The 24,174-nt window shown below is 33.9% G+C and overlaps 1 protein-coding gene across 1 annotated transcript; it reads right to left on the bottom strand.

Annotated features, from left to right (window-relative positions):
• Nucleotides 1-1,185: 1,185 nt before the first annotated feature.
• Vang (Strabismus domain-containing protein Vang) lies at nt 1,186-24,114 on the bottom strand. The gene is made up of 8 exons (XM_069841726.1): nt 23,747-24,114; nt 22,592-22,847; nt 20,628-20,745; nt 19,104-19,730; nt 16,779-16,988; nt 15,095-15,269; nt 14,023-14,231; nt 1,186-12,309 (listed from the first exon to the last, which is right to left on the bottom strand). Exons 2-8 carry the CDS (start codon nt 22,702-22,704, stop codon nt 12,091-12,093), a joined length of 1,671 nt encoding a protein of 556 aa, XP_069697827.1. The 5' UTR covers nt 22,705-22,847; nt 23,747-24,114; the 3' UTR covers nt 1,186-12,090.
• Between the last annotated feature and the right edge of the window lie 60 nt (nt 24,115-24,174).

The raw sequence follows: 24,174 nt of genomic DNA, 5'->3' as shown, positions 1-24,174 counted from the left end.
TCTTTCCGCAGGTCGTTGTCATTACAGAAGATGTTCGAAATTTCACCTCCTGCTTGAATACAGACCTCACATTGATGTCTCATTGACCTGCGAACACGATCCCAAACTCCAGGAGTATTGCGTAGGTATGTCGTCAGAACATGCCACAATTTGATTCCGAAGGGATTCCAAATCAGGCACCGGAGACGAATAAACCAATAATTTTAAATGGCCCCACAAGTAGAAATCGAGAGGGTTCAGATCAGGTGAGCGTGGAGGCCTCATTTCACTACATCTCGCCAAAATGTAAAAAATTGCACAAAATTGTAGAAAATTACTAAATTGTAAAACTATAAAAATTTGTAAAAATTGTAATTGTAATATTGTAAAATTTTGACTTGTTCCACATCTTAAAGCTTCATTGCTCATGTAAGATTTATGGAATAAAATAAATAAATGAATGAACTGTCCAAAGATAAATATGAACCTCACAAGTGATGCCAACTAGACCAGGAGATAATGGGGTAGGGTAGCCAGTTCCTTTTCCCCTCCATTGCATACATTGCCGACCAGCTACATATTACATTAGTCAGACTTCAGACGCATACAATTAATAATTGTTCATCTGACACATATCGTCAAGTGTGATGTGTTGCCTGATAATAGATGTACATATCAGCCAGAACCTCAATCAGAGGAACCAGGTTACTTATGAGAGAATGAATTGAGCGACAAATTACATACATATCAACAGTTACTGGAACAACGAAGCAAACTACTCCAGAAAATAAGAAGCGAAACAATCTTAAATCTCATAAAATGATGGCTCTCTCCACATTATATGGTTCTCAAATACTGACAGCTCAACTAAAGAAACAAATAGAAGTGGCAGAAATTAAAATACTGAATTTTCTACTGTATTATAAAACAAATGCAAAAAATAAGAATGGCAAATGTAATTTAAAAAATAAACAAATATCAGGAAATCTGAATGGTTAAATCATGTACTGACAAATGAGTCCCAACAGAATACCGGTACCTAAAAGAAATATGAATTATAGCCCTAAAAAGAACTATTGGACGACCAATGAAGTGGTGGGATAATCAGTTTCTCGCACAAGAATATTAAGGAAAAGAACAGGTCACGCATAGGGTTTATTTTATCACGTGAAATTATTTATGATGATAAAAAATAGATTCTCTGAATACATACACTATGAACCAAGAGAGTATCTTTATTTTGTACATTAATCTCACATGGCATTATATAAAAAGCTACACTTATTGTCACATCATGCTTAAAAAAAAATTCAGAATACTGAATGTAAGCACACGCACACACACACACTTTTATATTTTACTTTGCACACAATACATGTACCATATTTCCACAAGGTTTAGCTTCTGGAAGAAGTATGTGAAGAATTCTTGTTGATAACAACTGTAAATAAGTTTTGATGTATGGTATATGTTAATAAGATTTAATAGTGACAAGTAACGCCAGTATTTTAAGTACATGCAATAATGAATTAAACTGTGCTTATGGTTCTCGAGGGATGAAGGGAAAATTACTAAAATATAATAATAATAATAATAATAATAATAATAATAGGATAGACTGTTATTTACATATTATTTTGTGTATGTCCAACCTTAACAGTAAAAATATTTCGAGCATTGAGTTTTCTTCAATGCATTACACAAAACTGTACAACATAAATTACAGTGTCTAGAATTTAGTCTTTTCCATTTATGTTGATATAAAGAATGCCTGATGAATTTGTTATAACAAATACTTTACATTTTGTACTAACCTAAATTTCATAAAACTGATTTATTAGAATGAAAATAACTGACAGAAACATTGCTTTCACTCGTCAAATAATTTTTACAATGAAAAATATTACTTTCACAATTATATGTATTAAACAAATGTGTTTATATGAAAAGGGACCACTTGGCGGCTTCTAGTTTCAGATATAATCTTAAAAAATAATAAAGGAAGGATTCAAACTGGTGAATTTTTAATGATTTTTGGTATGATCACATCCTAAGCAATAAAACTGTGTAAACATTAAAGTCCTGCATCAACTGAATCGCACTCAAATCACTGTTTATATCTGAAACAAGAAGCCACCAATTGGTCTCTTTCCATATGCATGCACACAATAATAAATCTATTTATTGAAATGCACAAAAAAATTTCCTCGCAGATTATCAAATTTATATACTATAATTATTATATACATGCATTTAAGAGTTTTATTTAAAAACTACTTTATCAGACAGAATTCTTCTTTAACATACAAATTATATTAGTAGGGTAACTATTTTTATGATCAGATATTGTACTGAAAACTAAGCTTCACTTGCAATACAAAATATGCTTCATAGAAATAAAATATTACTGATGCAACTCTCAAGTCTAGTAAATGAAGTGTCTTCTTCAATCTATAATGCGAGACATTTATCGATTAATACATCTTTAACTGAAGTGGCATCTGCTGATGCTTCTTTTGTAAGTACTCAGAGAATAAAGAACAAAAAAAACTGGATATCTACAAAGATGTAGTAAAAAAAATGAAATAAATCGTGTATTTATGATTCGTTAATCACTAAATTATCCAGTTAATTTACTGCTGTTGTATTTTAAGTGTATGAAATTTTAAGAAACTTCTCAAACTACGAAAAAATATGTCAAGTACTTAGTAGGAATAATAAAACATCAATTTTTATCGTACATTTTCGTAAATATTCTCAAATATGGTTTTACATTCTACAATTTCTAATTTGTTTAAATGCAATCATAAATATTGAGGTAGTAATCACAGGTCTAACATGTATATATGGTTTTATCTTTGTGCTTATATTAGTGATGATCACTCAATTTTCTTCAGTTTACAATAGTATTTTCATATAATATATTTCCTAATACCGAAAAGTAAACAAGAGTTGACAAAGTTTACTACACACTTGGAAACAAGGTACAGAAAAATCGTGTTACAACTGTTCATAAACTGCTGCAATATAGTTGTGATACAAAGTTTTGCATGCCACAGTTTCACAACAATATTTCAACTGCTTCCTGTTTTTCCACCTTAATGGAAAACAGGCTGTAAGAATTACAAGTTTGGACCTAATAACACACTTAAAGACCAGAAGAGCATTCGGTGCATTCTACATATTCTACCTGTAATAAACCCATTACAATTGAACCTGTCATCTGTGCCTTAGACCTCATTGCAAACATCACCAAAAAGTCTGAATATGACACCAACTCTTTGAAATCTTTGAAAACCCCTACACCAGATATCCTCCAAAAGACTGGATTCATGTCTACACTGATGGCTCACTCACAGATTTTGAAACAGGTGCTGGAGCAGGAGGAACATGTTCCCTTTTTCGTTTTACTGCCACGATGGAGGAGGAACAACACGTTTTGATGGTGAAATTCACGCCATAAAAATCTCTCTCTAAAACTTATTAACACAGAAAACCATGTCCTCCAAATAAGTTCTCCTCTGTGATTCCAAAGCAGCTATCCAGGCAGTTTATTGGCCAAAAATTTCTGACTGCAAAGAAGTTGTCCTCTAATGACTACCCTCCCACTGTGGGATTACTGGTAATGATTTCCTTGCCAAGAAAGGATTTCTCATAGAACAATTACCAAAATCTAAACCAGTATCTTATTCCACAGTGAAACATCACATAAAATTGAAAACCAAAATTATAAATAACAGACTTCAAACAGCAGCCAAAAACAAAAAATGGGAATGCCTAATAAAAAACACGAATGTCATACTTTATCTGCACGGAAAACGGTTGTAGCATATTTTCGATTAACAAGACACACCTTTACAAAATCAATATTTTCCCTTCACCAAAGTGCATCTTATGGAACCATCTGGAGGAAAAAATGGATGAGCACCACCTGAACAAATGCATTGCTATCAAACAGGAAGATTCTAAGACAAAGTATTGAAGAGCAAGACTGTTAATGACTTCAATGTTAGATGCAGCACATTAGACAACAACATATTCCTGAATGTACTTCTGAATGAAACTTCACACACTTCCAGTGCGATTTGAGATGATATATTTAATGTAGGCAAGAGACTTGTAGTCCACACTTGTGGAGTAACGGTCAGTGCGTCTGGCCGCGAAACCAGGTGGCCCGGGTTCGAATCCTGGTTGGGGCAAGTTACCTGGTTGAGGTTTTTTCCGGGGTTTTCTCTCAACCCAATACGAGCAAATGCTGGGTAACTTTCGATGCTGGACCCCAGACTCATTTCACCGGCATTATCACCTTCATTTCATTCAGATGCTAAATAACCTAGATGTTGATACAGCATCATAAAATAACCCAATAAAATAAAATAAAAAGAGACTTGTATAAGAATTCATGTCACACTTAATACAAGTGATGGAGGAATAGCACAAAATTTAACATTTTTCCGTTACATTTGGCCAGCCCAGCAATCATAAAATATTTCAAAATCACTGTGAGCCTTTGCAATAAAATTTCTAATCCTTTTTTATACTGTAATTTTAAATCAGATAACAGGCATGTGACTGGCACTTTATATAAAAATGAGTCTTCACCATCATTTTTTTTCAATCTTTTGGTGCAATTTCTCAAAGATCATAAACCTACTGCATGCATACACTGCCACTGCGACTTCATTCAATATGGAACTGAGAATGTGCGATAAAAAAGACGTGTGTTATATGGCAGTAAAAATTTTTAATAGCTTCCCTATGGATATAAAAAAATCAAACTGAAAACATAAGATTATTTAGGGTCAAATTAAAGAAGTGCCTAATTTCTCATGTCTTCTATTCTGTAGGTGAATTTATGACATTCAATAATGCTGCATGAATATTTCTGTCTTGTATTAAGTATCGATACTAACCACTTGTGTTGTACTAGTATATTGTAAAATCCTTCTGTATGTATTTGAACTAGACTGTGACTATAATCACAGTCTAGTACATAGTCACGAAGCTTGAGGTGATTTTTTGCATTTCTTGCAATACAAAGCTCCAAGCGGTTAGCAACTGAGAGTACTAGGAACAATACACTGTGCAATAGTAGCGATCCTAGTGGCCAGCAACTAAAGTTCAATTGTCATTGGATGCATATTCTCTGCATATTGAGCTATAATTAAGACTTTGTAGTATTATTAAGATTTTTTTTACTTGTTCCATATTCTAGCTGCGAAGCGATGTACGAATACCATGGAATATAAATAAATACAATATAACGACTGACAGAACTGAACACACAACAGTGTTTCAATACAGTTTATAAGTAGTTGTAATACAGTGTTTCTAAACATTGTTTCCAAGGGTATAATAAACTCAATATGACAACTCACTGGGCCTAACAGTAACAGTTCCATAAACATAATACTGCAGTACACCAGAATCATATTTGCTGTGCAAGGTTCTGCAAGTTTGACAAACACGATAAAAAAGCTGCTCATTTACAAAAATGTAATAACAGAAGGGGATGCAGTCTACATTATGCATATAGCTATATCTTATTCATCGTAATATATTCTCTCATCTCATCTTTTAAGCTGCCTTCAACACACACAACTTTCTCCTGCTTTTAATTTATTCTCTGAGATAGGCTACAAAAATTTTCAAGATAGGAAAGTAACTGTAATACCTTGTGGAAACATAAATATAAAACCGTAACTAAATATTTATATTATATTTAAAATATATATATAAAAACATGTACAATAGCTGCTAGCATAATACTTAATGTACACAGAATTCACAAATGAGCACAATACTTCATGGATATACACCGGGGAGTTTATCTATATCGAACATATATGTATAAAAAATTTGTGCTTCCAAGAAAGCACCATTGTGACACAACTTTCACGTATAGTGAGAAAACCCTGCAGAGTAAGCCCACATACCATTCAATGGTATATGTGCTACCAATAATTTCCATACAGGTTACATTTACGAGTACAACTTCCATAATATAAATTCACTTCAAAATTGAGTACAATTTGCAAAAGAATGCTAATCAGTTACATACTTAATGGAAGTTTATGCATTTTTCTTCAGGCACTAACTCTTGAAGGTATAAATCAATAGGTTAAATAGAGAAAGACTCCACATTCAACTTAAAGATTTGTAATAAATTTATAAAGAATATCTAACAAATTCTTTTCGAGTCTGTGGTAAACCATGAATCAAACATTAAACAGGAACAATACTAAGCGAGAAGAAGTTGATTTCTAATAGTCCAACAAAGCAATTACGCTTCACAGGCACTGTACAATTGTCCCACTTTTGGGTCACAAAAGAATTGAGAAAATTTTGGACGAACTTTAAGCAGAACTAATAAAAGAAACTAATACAACATTATTGGAAGAATTGAAAAGAACAAAGTGAGAAAATGAAACGAACAGAATTCGAAAACAAATTAGAAAATATCTATCCAAATGCACAAGAAAGGAAGACTATAAAAAAATGGAGAAAAATCATTAACATAGTTTTATAGGTAGTTTAATACATGACAAAGCATTATCACAGCAATAACATTTAACTGTTTTTCTTACTTATGTATCCACAATTCACATTCTGGAATAGCCTGGATTTTATAAGTATGGAACATGTTCTGTAAAAATAGAAATATTATAAGGAAACTTGTTCCATCTTAATGCGATAAAAGAACCTATCACACATAGAAACTGAAACTGCAGAAAAAGGAACTAGGACATGGAAGAAAAAAATCACATACACAAAATCTCAAGGGGATTGAAACTGGTTCATAGTACAACATTTATGGAAGGAAATTTACGGTATATAAACCTAGAAAAAGAATAGCAACATTTAAAAATAGAATCCAGCTATTTCTACCCATAACTGAACAAAAGACTACTTGCCAATATGAGAAAGTTAGACCAAAGATGTGAAGATCGAACAGCTTCAGTTGGGATGTAAGAAGGTAAATAATTTAAAAGCAAAGGCTTGATGCCATTGGGAACAGCAAACAAGATTTAGGGGAGGGGGGAGGGGGGGGAACTGAGCATTGAATAAAAAACAATGTGCAGTGCCCAAAATCTGACATAGTGTTTTCACAGATTCACAGTCAATCTAATATATCTTTCTTCTGTCAGTATTGTTCCTTTTAAATCATTTATTTTAAAGCAAGAAAGATATGTGTAAAAAAAATCAGAAATTAATGCTTTTCCTACTAACCTTTTCAACTAACCCTGCAGTCATTAAATTGTTTAATTCACTTTCCACTTACACTCTTTGATTGGGAATGGGGACACCATGTGCTAACCCAGTAATGTGACTTGTAGTGTTGGAATGTGCATGACGTAAGTGCAAAAGGCATGGCTTTTCTTAAAAGCTGCTGTAATTTGTAACTATAACGATGATTATTTTCTTGAAATAGTGGATGTTGTTTATGTTTTATGTACTAGGGATAACAGAGCTGTTTTGAATTACAGTGTGATATATATTACATCATTATCATCTTCTGTCATAGCAATAAAACTACAACTGATATTTTCAGATAAAGAATTACACCAAAGACATAAATATAATTCAGTACGAACACTTCAGTATGTGATTGTCAATGTGTCTAAATCCCACATAAAAGAGTGTATGTGCATGATTGATCACTTACTTATAAACTATATACTGTATTCATGTCTAATACATATTGGGACTTTTAACTTCCAAAGCATTTAATTCTCACAGCTTGCATGAGGCACTCTTATGTCCCAAATCAAATTTAATAAATGAAGATATAGAATTCTAGTGGACAGAGAATGAAACATCCAGGTTTTCAGTTACTATGGTACACTTATATAAAATAAAATGTTGGACCCCCATATGAAATTATCATATTCACCAAAACACAAAACAATATTGTTTCATGGAAAAATAAGTATGGGTATCTTAAATTATTTGTGATTTATATTACTTGTTTCACATGATATCAAATGTATGTCTCATAACTGGTTCTATTTTCATAGGGGTTCACTAAATTTTACATTTACTTATATAGTTATTGCTCAAGTCAGGAATGCTGTTCCAAAAAGTTTGTATAAATAAAAAATATTGCAATTTTGGTTTTTCAAATCAGAGTTATCGTGATTTTCTTAGTAGTTTATTGTATCTTTATTATAAATATTCATGAAAAACTATTATAAACGAAAGTAGATCTCAAAATTATTTTAAACTATTAAAAATAGATTATGATGATCCTATATGTAATGGTATATGAAAAACAAACGAAATAGGATAAGATCTCTCAATCTATCATTCATGGATACATCTGAAAATTCTAATTAAATACTGTTTTTCATTAAATCTTGGAAGGGAAAGGGCCAAGTACCACCCATCTAATAAGGAAGAGTTTAAGAGGTTTCTTGGATGTGTGATCTGAAATTTCCTCTGAAACGACGAGAAATTTGGTTCATTCAATGCTGAAACGTCTGGAAGCTGTTATCCGTGCTAATGGCTTGCATACAGGATACTGAAAATACATTACAGAGACCTATTATATGCATTAGTATAATGTGCCAATACTTTTTTTGAAATCAAAAAATAGATTTTCTTTTGTAAATAATTATTTTGTGTATTGTTGTTGTAATTTCTGTGAAAGATTTTTAGTTTTACATTATATTAAGGAATAAACATTTTATTTGTTTAAACTTGCCCTTCATACAGACCTTACAGGGAAAACATTGAGTGTGCCAATACTTTTTGATGCCAGTGTATATATTATACATTATTATTGTTACAGTATTGAAAAGATTTAGTTACTACTAAACAAAAACATGAAATATGAGAGAACTTTTTTCTTAAATACAATGCAAAAGAGTAATTTGGTCTGTCTCATATTTAGGAAATATGGCAGGTATGCATGGTTCACATGAAATAAATGAATGAAGATCTCTATTATGAATACTCTAGATATATATTTAAAAATATCGTGCTATAAAAAGATCAGAAAAAGTAATGTCATTGTATAAACATACAAAAGATATTTAATTGTACTATGAGATTCAATACTAAAAAGTCGCATTAAATTTGCAACAATGATTCCCAACCAGATGCTTGTGAATTTACAGAATAAAACAACCTTGCTTCTGAATTACCTAGATTTTACGTGGTACATTTTAAAAATGTAAATTTCGAAAGCAACAATGAAAGTACAGTTAATCTGGTTGAGAATTATTGAAAAATGTACAAAATGGAATGAGATTAATGCAAAGTGATAGCTATAAAATTGTAAACAGTCTTTTCAAGTATAAAATAATAGGTAATGAAACAGCATGCCATTGAAACAGTAGTAATGATTTGGCTGTCAATGGAACACAATTTAAATGGAGTATATTTGACACACACACAACTTTTAAAATACTAGTAGACTCTTAAGTAACATTAGAAAATAACTGTCCCATATCTCTCATGAGATTTTAGTGTAATTCAAGACTATAAATTATTTAAGTAATTGTAATAAAAAAATAAACAAAATACAGTGACTGGATTACAGGCATTAAAAAAGGAAAATTCATGTCTCAGAATTTGTTTATTATACAGACATCCAGATAATAAAAATAATCAGAGGCACGACAGCCCATGAAGGACCATGACTGACCAGCTGGCTGCTGGTCTCAGGTCCATATGCTGAAGCAGAGGTAGACCATCATCCAACCAGAATGGAGGTATCGTGTGGTTGGCATGATGATTCCCCCAGCCATTATAGCTGGCTTTCATAACCGGATTTCACTACATGTCGTAGCTCCCCAAGTACATCACGATGCTGGGTGGGCACAGTCCCATACACTGGCCGAAATTTCATGAGAAAATTTCTTCCCCCATGAGGACTCGAACCATGACGCCACGGCACAGGACTACATCCATATGTTAATCAATATTAGCCCACATGCTTGGAAGTACACTGTGGGTCATCATAGCAATGAAGTCCTTTCTGCCACCTTTCATTATAAGCTATGAAATTGATCTTTACCTGACAGAGGAGGTTTTTTTTACATGAATTTAAAATGAAAATACCAGGTGGCCAAGAAATTGGCCCTCTGCTGTAGGACCTTCTTTGTGATTACAGTAATCCACAATATGCTCAAATACATGTGGGCTGAGACTGATTATCATCTGGCGTTTGTTGTGTCACAAGGTGAGTCTATATTGAAATTAATTTAGGTTATTCATGTTTCGAAAAAGAAAAAATCAGGAACATATTATATGTACAATAAAAATTATGAGATATGATTTTTAGGACACCTTTCATTCAGTCGCTGTATATTCATATTTTCTTAAGTAATTTGAGATTCAGTGAAAACTGAGGAAAATATCTCAGAACTCTACCTAGTTTCAATGTGTAATGAATTACCAAGTTATCAATATTATCTGTACTTGAGTATATTTTATATTAGGGAAGTGTTCTTCATTGAAATGATTTACTTAACTTTCAAGCTGTGTTTCACAAAAGCATTCAACTATTGTTTCTACTATTCAGTTCAGTATCTAAAGAAGAAAAGAATTTGAATAAATAAAGTTCAGTGAATGCATGTACAATAGTCAGATCGAATGAAAAGAAACTGCAACCACTCAGTATCAGTCTATTTCAGGAATGGACAAGAGAACAACAGAGTGGCAAAGAAGTCTTTTGGCTTATATACACACACACACACACACTGTTGTGTACCTTGTTAAGTGAGAATCAGTCTATGTATCCAAGTGGAATTCTGCGATAAGTAAACAATCCACAGCAAATGCCAGTGGTATAGAAATACAAAGAGGAAGAATGGATTTATAGATTATGTTAGAAATATTGATTTACATAGATTATGATAAAATGTGACACCTTTTATTTGGAATTAATATGCAGTACATTATGAATATTATATTAAAAAATGATGAGAATGAGAAGAAAGAACAGTAAAACCTGCCTTTGCAGCCACCTTTACTGCACCTTGGTAAATAGTTATGTTTTCTTGAAACTAATTTGGTAATTTTTCATCAAATTACATAAATATCTTCTCATTTCAGTGCTTAACTACCAGACAACTTGTATAGATTCACCTCTGTTTAAAACTGGCCAAAGACTGCTCCAAATTCAATCTATTAATAAATCATATGAAACATTAGTTCTTCAAATTACAGAAGCTGTCAAAATTTTCTTTCTGATATTGTAAGACATGTCATTGGCTCAGATATGGTTAGGTTATTGTTACTGCTTATGGTACATCACTGATTTATGGAAAAGTGGCTTTAAACTTCGTCCTACAATAGTACATGACAGTATAAAATGTACTTGGTCTACTAAGAAAAATTTTGAAAAATTTTCTGTGACAATGAAAGGGGCCTATAAAATTCTTGTTAATTCAACGAATATTATTGCTGGTAACCTACTAAGATTTCTATTAGTTATGGAGAAATGTAGAAGAATGAAACAATCTACGATGAATTTTTTTTATACAAATGTGTTCAAAACATTCAGTACAGGTACTGCATACTTATTGTTTTGGCTTAAATTGAAATAACTTGTGAAATCATATACTCAACAGTTAATCGTGTGGTAAAATAAGACCAGTTTCGACATCAAAATTTCATCTTAATTTGGTCATCACTGTGTTAATGACCATTATTCTGAATATCGTCTTGTAGCTTTTTAAGGCAGGTTTCACAGCATATGAATATTTTCCAACTTGCCTATTTTGCTATTCACACTTGAATCCATCCTGTCTAAGAGTAGGTATTGATTTTGATCTAATTGTACAGCAACACGTTAAACTTCGAGTAATTAATAAATATTTTCTTTTCTTCACATAAATACTTTCATCATCAGGTGATGTCTATTTATACTGAATATCTTAAATAGTATATTGATTGCACATTAATTCGGGTTGTGTTAAAAAAATCTTCTGTATAACAATACCTTATATGATGACATACAAAGTTTTTGCACAGCAAAAACAACTTTTGAGAATATTATGTGGAATTATACTAAATGCAAAATTTCAATAATTTATTTTACAGTCTACTATGACGTACTAGTGCATGAGCATTGTTACACGACAGTTTGTGTGCACCTGAGGGTCAGACAGAGGTCTCAGAGTTCAAGCGGAGTACAAACTTATTCGACTTGGGGTCCACAACTTCTTCTGTGACGTTGAAGTGAGGCAGTGCACGCACATGGCACAGGAGTGACACATCGTTCTGACGTAACTGGAATGTGATCCCGTGACCAATTGGACGCGACAGCAGCTCCTCACAAATGAGAGCCCAGGTCTGAACAGGTTTCTGTTCCTTCTCGTTCTGAAATGAAATATTATTCAAATATTTACAAGATTTAAAATTAATCACTAGTAGATCTGTGTGAATAGTTTCTTTAAACAGGGTGTCTACCAAAAGTGTGGAACAAAAATTAGTAACTTTTTAGTTACCACAGCTTAATAATTACTCGTAAGCTTGGTGGAGAAACATTAATCACATTACAGTCATCTTACGATCTGTCATCAGACTTGTTTAAGTTCTCTGATCTTCAGTTCAATGGATGCGCAACCAACTTCTCTCCCAGCCTTCTAGACTGTACCAGACTCGCATTATGTAATCGCTGACTACCGACCACCACAGGTCAGGCAGCGACACCAAGATTCAATAATTGAAGTAGAACAATTGCATAATATCATTACCCACAACCATTCGAGTCTCTTAATTCGTTATATTTCGTTGCCATTTGCTAAAATTAGTAACTTCTTGGTTACTTTCCTTAATTTAGTTACTGGTAGACACCTTGTTAAAGCATATTTAAATTCTAATGTTTGAAACAGATTTAGATTTTGAGTAAGTCACATTTTGCCAAATTTAGTTAGACATAACATACTCTGCCAGATATCATCGGCTTACTTCTACAGCCCCATAAGTCCAATTTTTCCCGAATGTTGAAATCTGTGTATATTTTCAAAATGTGTCTGCCAATAACACTTCGTAAGTGTGCAAATGTTTCTACATTTTATAAATGACGACCCTTGTCCATTCCCATAACTTTGCGGGAAATCAAGAAAAACATTTTTAGGTGTAAAATTTCTTACCAGCTAGGGAAGAGACATTATGAAACCAAAGAGATTCTGCTGTGAACAAGAGTCAGTTTGATTCCAATAGGCTCCGTGTGTTGCAGGGAGAAATTCACCACTGCACTCTGAGTGGCGAAAATTGTAGGTTGTTGCGTGTTACCGTGCAAGCATCATCCGTCATCTCACCGTGTATTGCCATGGCAGATTTAATAATAACAGTGGTATTTCAAAGTATTTTATATGACAGTAATTGGCCAAATTCTTCTAGGAAAGGTCATTTACTTGCATAAAGTGGTCATGTATTGAATTTACAAGAAAAACAGTTGTACGGAAACAGTGTCAGCACACATGTATATGAGATTTCCACACATTATACAGTAGAACCTATATTATCCGTGATAATGAAGGGGGTGGAGTGAACGGTTAATCGAAAAAATCGGATAATCCATACTATAAAAGGTGTTCATAAACTAAGTGCATAATACAGTTTCGTCATTTCCCTCGTAGTCTTTTCTTTTAACACGCTAGGTAGTGGATCATAAGTTCATTAATTTAAGTCTAGTTTTCAACAACGAGTTTTTAATGGCCAAGGAAACTCCTTATGACAGCTGTCTGTGGAAAGATAGGAATAGTAGAGGTCTCATGTTGTAGATTTACAAATTTGATGCACTTTATATTTTGTTTTCATTAAATCGCGCACAGTTATAATTCCTATCTCGTATTGTGATGAGACAGTTTCTCATTTCCCAAACCACTCAATTACTTGCACTTTTTTTCGTAGTAAACATGTTTTCTTTTGACACCTGTGGAAGACATTTTGCACAGAAGTTAGACAGTACGACCACTTGAAGAGTAGATCATACTGTGTCAGGGTAAAGATTTGTAAAAAAAAATACAATGTAATGCAATGTAGTGTTACAAATTTTTAAATTTCTTTCTCCAGGGAAGAATATACCTGAAGCACAGGTGCGGGCACAAGAAAAGGCTCAAGAAAGGCTCGAGGTGTGAGATCATGGCTGAGACAGTCTGCTAGATGTGCCAAGATGGATTCCACAGAATGACGAGGCTGCTGTCTTGTAACTCGCAGGTACTTCTGCAGAGCTCTTGCCATTGAAGGGAACACTGCCTGTGCAGCCTCTTGTGGATCCAATGGTATTGCAGGCACTGCAAAGTATCAGGTATGGAAACAGCTTAAATAATTTATTCTGAATACTTATACATGTTAACACCAGTTAATTCTTTCTGAGTCTCACATAGGGTGTTATTTAATCATCGAAACTATGTTAAAAATAAGTTTACATAAAAATAAGGACCCCAGCCAGTTCATAAAAGAATGGACTTTATTCATGCAAAACGTCATTAACAGAAATTTCATATAGGATCGCCATTTTCATCTTTGATCATTAACAACCTCTCTTCTAGACACTATATATCAGTATTCCAAAAGAGCTCAGTGATTTCCCTCTCAAGTCTGTCAAAATCATATAGAGGTAGTACATGGTTTGTATATATCTTTGTGTGACATAATTCAGTGCTAGATTTGAATAGTCCCTAGCTCATGTAGCTGTTTTGGTCTCAAATCAGAAAATACTAATTTCTTCCATTATTATAGTTTCGTAATTAAACTAATCCAAGTAGATTTACTGGCATTTAAAGGAACTCCTGATAAAAAAAATCTTAATGGAGGCAATAAGCGAGGTGGAATTTAATTCTAGCAATGATAAGACGACTACAACAATCAACTCATGACATGGGTGAGTAATGGTAAAGCTCTCTCATTAATGGCTAAGGCTCTTTTATGTGCCTTAAATCTGCAATTCAGAATCTCTGAATTTATTTCTCTTCCAAAAGAAGCCGTCCTTAGCTGGATTTGAACCTGCAAGTCTCGAATTTAATATCATTCAGCCATTATGAATGTAAATCAGAATTTACTAGAATTCATCTCAGGATCTCATTGTTTCTTTAAAAAGGAACTGGACTTCAGATGATTAGACTAATTTAAAAAGAAAACACATTAAAAGACAGACCTTGATCATTATGAAGACGTTTAATGTGTGTGAAAGCTTCTTCAGCAGCTGTTATCAGGCGTGCTCTACGTTTCTTCACTCTGCGTTCATAATCATGTTCTTCATAGAAACGTTCATTGTGGCTGGAATCCCTACGACGCGCATGAGCAGCTAGCATAGCACGCGACTGACTCTGCTGTAATGGAAATAAAAAACAGAACATCTAGTAAACATATTCAATAATCAAATAAGTTACTACTCAAAAGCAATGGAAGTATTTGCAATTCAAAACGAAAACAAATTAAATTTGTACATCTTGATTACACGCTTTTAACACTATATCACTTAGAAATACTAGAGATTACTAATTACTTTTACGTGTTAATATTGAACTAGGTTTATAAATACCTAGTTGACTAGTTTCAGCTTGGGAGGCATCTTCAGAACTGATGAGGTTCTTGCGTCTTTTGGTGCCTTCATCTCTGGTGGGGATGCATTTGTGCTGTGTAGTGTGGAGTCAAATAGTGTGCATGTTCTGAAATTCAGTTGTGTATTGAGGATTTGTTGTGTATGTGTGTTTTTGTGCATCTATATATTTCGTATTGTTCTAGTATGTTTAGTTTCTGGTTTTTCGGTTGAATATGTAGAATTTCCATGTCTGTGTCTTATTGCTGTAGGTGTGGTTGGTATTTGTGATGTGCTCTGTGTATGTGGACGTGTTGTGTGATTTGATTATAGCTGTGATGTGTTCTTTGTAACATATTTAAAATGATCTGCCTGTCTATCCGATGTAGAAGTTGTTGCAGCTATTGCATGTGAGTTTGTATACACCTGTTTGGTTGTATTTGTTTGTTTCCGTTGTGTGTTGAGATGCTTCTTCATTCAAGAAATTAAACTACAACATCGTATACAGAACACAAAACACTCTACAAAAGCATCTCAACACACAAACAATACAACCTAACAGGTGTATACAAACTCACATGCTATAACTGCAACAACTTCTACATCAGACAGACAGACCATTTCAAACACATACAAAGAACACATTACAACCATAACCAAATCACACAATACTTCCACATACGCAAAATATATCATAAATGCCAACCACACCTACAACAACAAAGACACAGACATGAGAATTCTACATATCCAACTGAAAAACCAGAAACTAAACACACTAAAATAATACGAAATTTACAGATACACAAAAACATACACACAACAAATCCTCAACACACAACCGAATTTCAGAACATACACACTATGACTCCACACTACACAACACAAACGCATCAGAAATGAAGACACTGAAAGACGCAAGGATCTCATCAGTTCTGAAGATGGCTCCCAAGCTGAAACTAGTCAACTAGGTATTTATAAACCTAGTTCAATATTAACGTGTGAAAGTAATCACCATATAGTGTATTCCTAAATTATATTTGATTAGATTATTATTATTATTATTATTAAAAAAAATTTCTGATATAAATAACAGAGTTGTGATAGTGAATTGAAATTTCGTATAAGTGCGACACCTAAATTTTACGTTAATTTGATATCCTACAGAACTGGAGGGCAATGCTGAAAGAATAATTAACAGAAAAAAAATGTCTATTCTACTTTTTCAGATCTGACTTCCAATGTTATTTTATTAACTTACTAGTAAAAGTTATACTTTTAGTGTAGAGAGTATGTATACCTGCATAGAAGTATTATTCATCCCATCTACATCATAAAACTTGAAACTTGATCCCCCTTTCCGAGATTTGGAAACAGGCAGTCGTTCAAGATAAGGATTGTAAATGGGAAATTCTGTGTAGTAATGCTCTAAAACCCACACTGCTGCTCTCTGAATGCTTAACTGTCCAATTGAATAAGCACGACTTTCACCATCTGGACTCCGCACCACCTGTAAGAAATACAGATGTATAGTCTATATTTTGCATAATTAAATTACATTATTTCTTTTTTTTACTGGGTCTCCCAGACAATCCAGACAAGTGTTATGTAGAGTGACTATCATTCTACCTGATTATTGTTAGCACGAATTTTGCTCACTGTTTCACAAAAAAAAAAAAAAGTTTTATATTAAAATATGGCTCATATATTGAACATGAGGTAGTCGAATTATTGTGCCTGCAAGGTTCTGATTCTTAAGAAAGAACTGCCTCCACTGTGGCTAATGCAACAGTATTTCTAGCTGCAAATCTAAAAGGCCTAGATTTGATTCTTGATATGGGACTGGAGCTTTACCTCCCTTCCATTGAGAATGTGTGTACTTATTTTATGTCCTATGTTATGTTAGATGGTGGTCTTGCATCATATACTAATTACATGATTTGGACCCAGCAGTTTCTTGGGCAGATTACATAAAACTCTCGTGTAAATGAAAAAGGTTTGAATAAAGAAGGAAAAATCTTGAATCAGACAACTTTTTCGTTACTAAAGTACTTACTATTTACAGATAAAATTGCAGTCACTTAAATACAGTAAACTGTAAAAACAATTTCATTCTTATTTGAATTCCATTAATTGCATTGCTTGCATTGCTTTTTCAAATTTATAAAAATAAAAATCACACTTAATGTCCAGACTAACGTAGAAAATAATTTATTACCAAAATTAAATGTCTATACACTGTGGGGAAGAAAAATTCAAATCCTTCCACTAGTTTAAAAGAAAAATTGACATTCATGTCTCAGTGTTTTCAGTTTTTTTTCCCCCCCACCACACAAGATTGCTTTCTAAAATATTAATTGTTCACAAGAATATTAAAATTTATAGGGAATATTCATCAGGGTTTCTCTAAACCACCTTAAAAATTTCAATTCAATAGCTTAAAAAGTTGACGAGATACAGAGCAAAATGTGAATTTCTGTATTTTATAGATGTACACTTCCTTGTTATCATACCTTAAATTCTGGCTTTTACCACATTCTTCAATCTCATTACACTAATTTTTCAAATTTCCAAAAAAAAATCATATTTTATTCCCAGATTAACATAGGAAAATAATTCTAGCTACCAAAATTAAATTATGCCTGTAGGCTGTGGAAGAAAAAAAAAATTTTAATTCTTTCACTACTGTATGAGAAAAATTGGCATTCATGTCTCGGTTTTTTAATTTTTTTTTTGCACAAGATTTTTTTCTAAAATGTTTTACTAAAATATTTGTATGTTCACTAGAATATTAAAATTTGTAAAGATATTCAACAGAATTCCCCTAATCTGTGTTAAAAATTTCAAATGAAGGGCTTTAAAAGTTGATGAGATACAGAGCAAAATACAGGTTGCTGTATTTTATAGTAGATTTGCACTTCCTTATAAGTTAACTGTATTTACCCGCATAATAGACGCACTTTTTTTTTTTCGATATTTTTCGTCCTTTATACGAGGAAAAAATTTTAGTGGAGGAAAAAAAAAAAAGAACGGGTATTAAAGGTGTGCCAGCTCGAATGCTGAAATAAAATCAATAGAATACATAACAATATATGGGCCACAACTAATTTATATATTGATTGTGTCGCATTTAAGACAATCGATAGTTAGCAGCAGTTGTATAGGCCTAAATAGATGAAACTTGTAACAATGAATACAGCGACATTAAGACAAGACACTTTATTGTTATTACTAACACTAGCCTTACCTTATTCACTGCCAGGTTCAGCATCACTGCTATCATTTGTAACAGATTCACATTCCTCTATGCGTCTATTATGTGGGGAATTTCTTTTTTATTTTAATGCAAAAAATTGAGGTGCATCCATAATGCAGGGGCGTCCATTATGCGGGTAAATACAGTACCTTAAATTCTGACTTTTACCACATTCTTCAACTCCATTGTCAAAGGGATAACGGTGTAACACAACAATTCAGATCGGCTGACTGCATTTCATGCATCCTTACCACAAGAAAGGTCAATTCTTAAGTATTTTTAATCTATCATGAAGAGATAGTTTTCTCTTATAAAGGATATTGAAATCTGTGATTATTCTTGGTCATCAAGAAATAGTTTAAAAATTACCTTGATGTAATAGGTGGGCTGCAAATGCCTTATCTCTATCAGAACCACAGCCAAGTAGTGAATGAAGAGCAATGTGTCAGTAAGACTAGATGAGTATGCCACGAGGCCTTTGTAATCTACAGTTTCCTCTCCTGTTGCCGATGCTACAGCACCTTCCGTTACTTGCACAACATAGAAGAGCCAGTAAGCAAAGGTGCACACTAGCACCAATACCAACACAGCAGCACGGAACAAGAAGATTCGAGGCATGGTGGCTCGAGGACGTCGCAAGAACACAGCCCATGCCCCGGCTGCCAATAGGACAAGCTTGAAGGCAAGTGACACCAGAAGACCTTTGCATTCTGCTCCACATGCTAGAAGCTGGAGTCGTTGTTGTAGTCCTACAGTCGGTCCCGGATTTAGAGCTGGGAAGAAGCCTAATTTTGGCAAGACTACCATGGCAAGTGGACTGAGGAAAGCAGCGATGGAGAGAATTGCTGTGAGCACTGAACCCAGGTAACGATGGCACACAAAACTGAGTCCAGTGTCTGGCTCACCAGGCCATTGTCCTCCTCCAACATCTTCGATTTCTGACTGCTCTGACGTGTTACCTGTCACAGCAGTCGTGTTTTCTCCCCAGTTATCATCCTAAAAAACACCAAAGCCAGAATTACATGTTTGTTCCTTCCACAGAAATAAGCAGTCTTTCAAATACAGACCCTTTCAAATTAAAGGTGGTTTCTAATATGTGAGCTAGACTACTGTGCAGTGGAGCTTCGATTATCATTGTCTTTATTAAACGTTATTCGTTATTTAATACCATTAAATTCGATTATCGTTGAAATTCTACTAATTTCTGCAGGATTGTTTGCTAGTACATTTCTTCTAGATGACTAATATTCGCACAGTCACGCACTCCAGTACGCCTCATTGTCCTTGTGATGTAGGCACCTAGGAGCAATATATTATACATTAGAAGACCTTCAACTCAATGTATATGACTGAGATACTACTGAAATTGTAAACGAATATGGCCACAAATTGAGGAACCAAAATAGCAAATTGATAGTTGCGAAAAAGGCATCTGATATGTGGTGGTATGATTTTATGATTATTACATTAGGTCTATGTAATAAAGTACCTAGCGTATTAAATATTTTCAAGATGTTACCAGTATGTCATCCTTCACTATCTTGCTTCCAAATTAGTTTTTAATTCACTGCACATAAGATAGTTTTCAATTTTTCGGCAATAAAATTCAATACAAATTACAACTGGTCTGTTTACAGAAAATCTTGCAATAGCTGTCAGAAATCGAATTCCAATCCAATTACAGAAAAATGGGCGAACAAATTATAGTTATTAACAGGCATGAGTTGCAGCTGACAGCAATATTTTACAAGTTTAAAAAATCCCAAAGTTAATTAAATATACAAATTTTGCATCATTATTCGAGATACAAAATTAGAAACAAGTTTAAAAAATGTGAATTATACCAGCTTTATCATTTACCCTCCATATATTTGATTACTATTAATTTCTAACCTGTGGGAGAATCTGAACTTCTATCACTTCCTGACCATCTCTGTTTTCATCACTCAATGTTACTGATGTTTGAAATGGTGCCATTGGATCTTCTCCTTTTCGATGACTTCTTGTGCTTCTGCAAGAAATTAAAGATAAGTATATGTAGTTTTCATTTCGTAAAAATCGAGAAATCATATACTCGTCAAGTAATTACAAATAATTTTAATGCTCATTTATTGAGTTAACAATTTCATTTTTAGTGTATGCTTGGACTAAGACCAAAGGCATGAACACTAATATTAAAATACTTGAGTAAAAAAATTCTAAGCCCACACAAAAATTGCTGGAGCAATAAATGATATCGCTAACTAGAAATGAACTAATATAGTGTTCACTAAAAACTTGATCTAGCCTCTGATGATTCTATCATAGTGCAGTCAAATGTCAACAGAACATGTTTAAAGAGCTTGACACTTTCTGATATAAAGATGATTTTAAAACTCCTGAAATTTATAATGACAAGGATTTTTAAACAGAGAAAAACAAATTAGTGTTACAATGTTACAACAGCAGCAAATAGCTTTACAGCTTTTAATGATTCCTTATAACTGCAGCAACAAATTTCTTTCCAGATATTGGCAGCACTACAATACCCATTTCAAAAGCCCTTTCTGAGAGATATGCCATGGACTAAGATATCATCCCTCCTCTGGCAAACTAGCGAAAGTGAAAAATAAGCGACCCTGCACTTAAGGTCTATATTGCACTATTAAACAGTGCAATATAGTGCAATATAATATATGTGTGAAATATTTATTCAGTAAAATTATAGATATGTAGTGTCAGAATTGGAAAACTTATTGCGGCTTTTGTACATGAATGTGAAATTCTAGTGGAGAGTTTCTTAAAAGACTTATTAGGAAGGATGATGGAAATGATATGCTTCTGATCAAGAAGCCATAAACTGTAGGTTCGCATGTCAGTATAGAATAATGTGGAGAACTACTCACGAAACACACAAGATTCATTTTTTAAATCTTTAGGACAATTAACTGTTTAGGCCTACATTTTTGTAAGTTGTAGACCTACAATAATTTTTCAAGAGACATACGTTCTATAGACACAGATTAAAATGGTCGGTAATTCTGTACAAGAATGCTATCAAAGGAGGCAAATTTTCAGTGGAAAATGTTTGAACAGAATGCACTACTAATCGTATAAACATATTTAAGATCCAGAGGATTCTTTGATGGACTGTGGGATGAATTCATATGTTTAGCAATGCTGCAACGTACAATTGGAGGAAATGCACTTCACGTACAATTGGAGGAAATGCACTTCAAGAGACATTTAGTTGCAAACATGGTGTACTCGAATGCCACATGAGGTTGTGTGTTTAGACAAGAAGATTGAAGACGAAGTAGGCCTAGTGGATTTTCGCTCAAAATTGACGTCACCTCTCAATTTTTCTTTTCTTAATGCCTATCTTTGGTAGAGCTCTTGGGCAAATCGCAATATAGCGAACGTAGAAGCTCCGCCCACGACCCCTTCCACTTTTCCCCTACTAGCTCATCAGACACTCTACGTGATAGGCGAGTGTTGTGTCGAATACATATTTCATGTGGGTGGGGATAACTTCCCCTACTGGCGTCCGCTAAATACCACACTATCAACTGGGAATAAGTTGCACTCCGATGTTTTCAAATCATATCATTCATCATTATACATCATTATAGGACGTGGTCCACTGGGGACAAAGAATGGTATAAACTCGTAAACTGTCTCAATCACTATTTTGCGTCGTTGTTTCTTTTCTGACAACATTGTGCTCTCACTACTACATGAGTGCGGGAAAAGGAGCTAACACACCACTCATGTCCTTGCAGTATACATTTAAATAGGCCTAGTTCAGTTTTCTGTGACATTTAAATCCATGTGCGAGATCTGTAGGGCTAGCTTTAAATTGACGCACAGTCGCTTACCTAGTGCTTCTATTAGAATGAAGACGATGATTGTTGCGGTGGGTATGGCTGCGCGATCGCCTGGATCTGGAGCTCTGTTCACTCAGAGCAGACTTTACCGACTCGGTCTCCATTCCTCTCTGGGTGTGATACCCCTGCAATCCAGCTGGGAAGATCCACGACGTCTGCCAGCCAACATGAGGCACTAATACTACTTTTGTGTACACCGGCCATTCAACGATAACTCGTATCGTAATGTCAGTGCAAGATTCTGGAACTGCAATGACAATATCAATATAAACAACACCTCACACTTGTATCATCTTTTACTGGTGCAATGTGTTGTCTCTTACAACGTATAGTTATGCTTCTATGCACACTATAATAATGTGTGGAAAATAAGGTTATAATAACATTAATAATAGGCGAGGATATAGAAACGGTTGAGCAAATATCAATAAATGAAAGAAAGTTAAGAGAACATAATTCTACGAGGTTATTTAGCGTCGATGGGATTGGTGATGGCGAGATGAGACAGAAGATTCGCCATAGATTACCTGACATTTGCCTTACGGTTGGGGAAACCCGCGAAAAAACCCAACCAGATAATCAGCCCAAGCGGGAATCGAACCCGCGCCCGAGCGCAACTCCGGACCGGTAGGCAAGCGCCTTAACCGACTGAGCTAAACCGGTGACTTGATTATTATAGTACCGGTAACCATAATACTATATGAAATTTGTCAGATTTCATTCGTCGTTAGTGATCAGATTGCATACTCTTTCGGAGGTGTGAGGGCCAGTCTAGGTAGCTAGTATAATGTTGAACGAAATTCTGAATACAATATATGTTTGATATAAATTTAAGTGAGCTTGGACTTATAATAATATACAAAATAATGGTTTAAATGATTTGATCTTGGATAATAATTATGGTTTGTCTAAATGCTAGGCTATATTGGATACAATTATAGGCCTAATTATCAAATGTCAGATTTGTAAATATATTTGCATTTACTATACTTTATTAAAGACGAAAGGGTACGCAGAAGAGTGCAATATCTGAAATGAAATTAACTTTAGTTAGCTAATAAAACTAGAGCAGTAAATTATTCTCTGAACTGTCACATTAAACAAAACTAGCAAGCAAATTCTTTGAAGACAACTAGACCTCCTTACCTCTCCAGAACAATACTTTGTGAGTTATTATTCCTTCGTCTTATATAACATGTGGTCGATAATTATTTTCTTGCGGCGAACTGCTTAATATGACAAGGCTAATGTTCGCCTGTGACCCCATCAATACGAAATGCATTTGGCTTTTTCAAACTAGTGCTTGAAGATCGAGTACTAAAAATAAGTTATAACCTTAAAAACCAAAAGGATTTCTTAACATTAACCTGGCTTGTCATTACATTCTCACACATCATTGTGAAATGTTTTCCTAAACATAAATATATAAACAATAACACACCGAAATTCACACCTACAAAACCATTCCCATTCCCCAAGCATCGACAACGTTCATTACAGTTCTCGACTTGATGTGGACATTGACCCCGGTCTTACGCATCTTTGTTATCTGCTCTCTGACCGAGTCTTGTAGA

Source organism: Periplaneta americana, chromosome 12, assembly GCF_040183065.1.
Source record: "Periplaneta americana isolate PAMFEO1 chromosome 12, P.americana_PAMFEO1_priV1, whole genome shotgun sequence".
NCBI classification, from domain to species: Eukaryota; Metazoa; Arthropoda; class Insecta; order Blattodea; family Blattidae; genus Periplaneta; species Periplaneta americana.
The sequence above is the reverse complement of the archived record's forward strand: the minus strand, read 5'-3'. Positions and strand labels throughout refer to the sequence as shown.

Bases quoted from the DNA above. Each gene is read 5' to 3' on its own strand.
- Vang (XM_069841726.1), bottom strand. From the start codon at position 22,704: ATGGAGACCGAGTCGGTAAAGTCTGCTCTGAGTGAACAGAGCTCCAGA. The intron at 19,731-20,627 runs GTTAGAAATTAA...GGTGTTTTTTAG, and splicing joins AAGTTCAGATTCTCCCACAG to GATGATAACTGGGGAGAAAA. The intron at 16,989-19,103 runs GTAATTTTTAAA...TATTTCTTACAG, and splicing joins AGCCCACCTATTACATCAAG to GTGGTGCGGAGTCCAGATGG.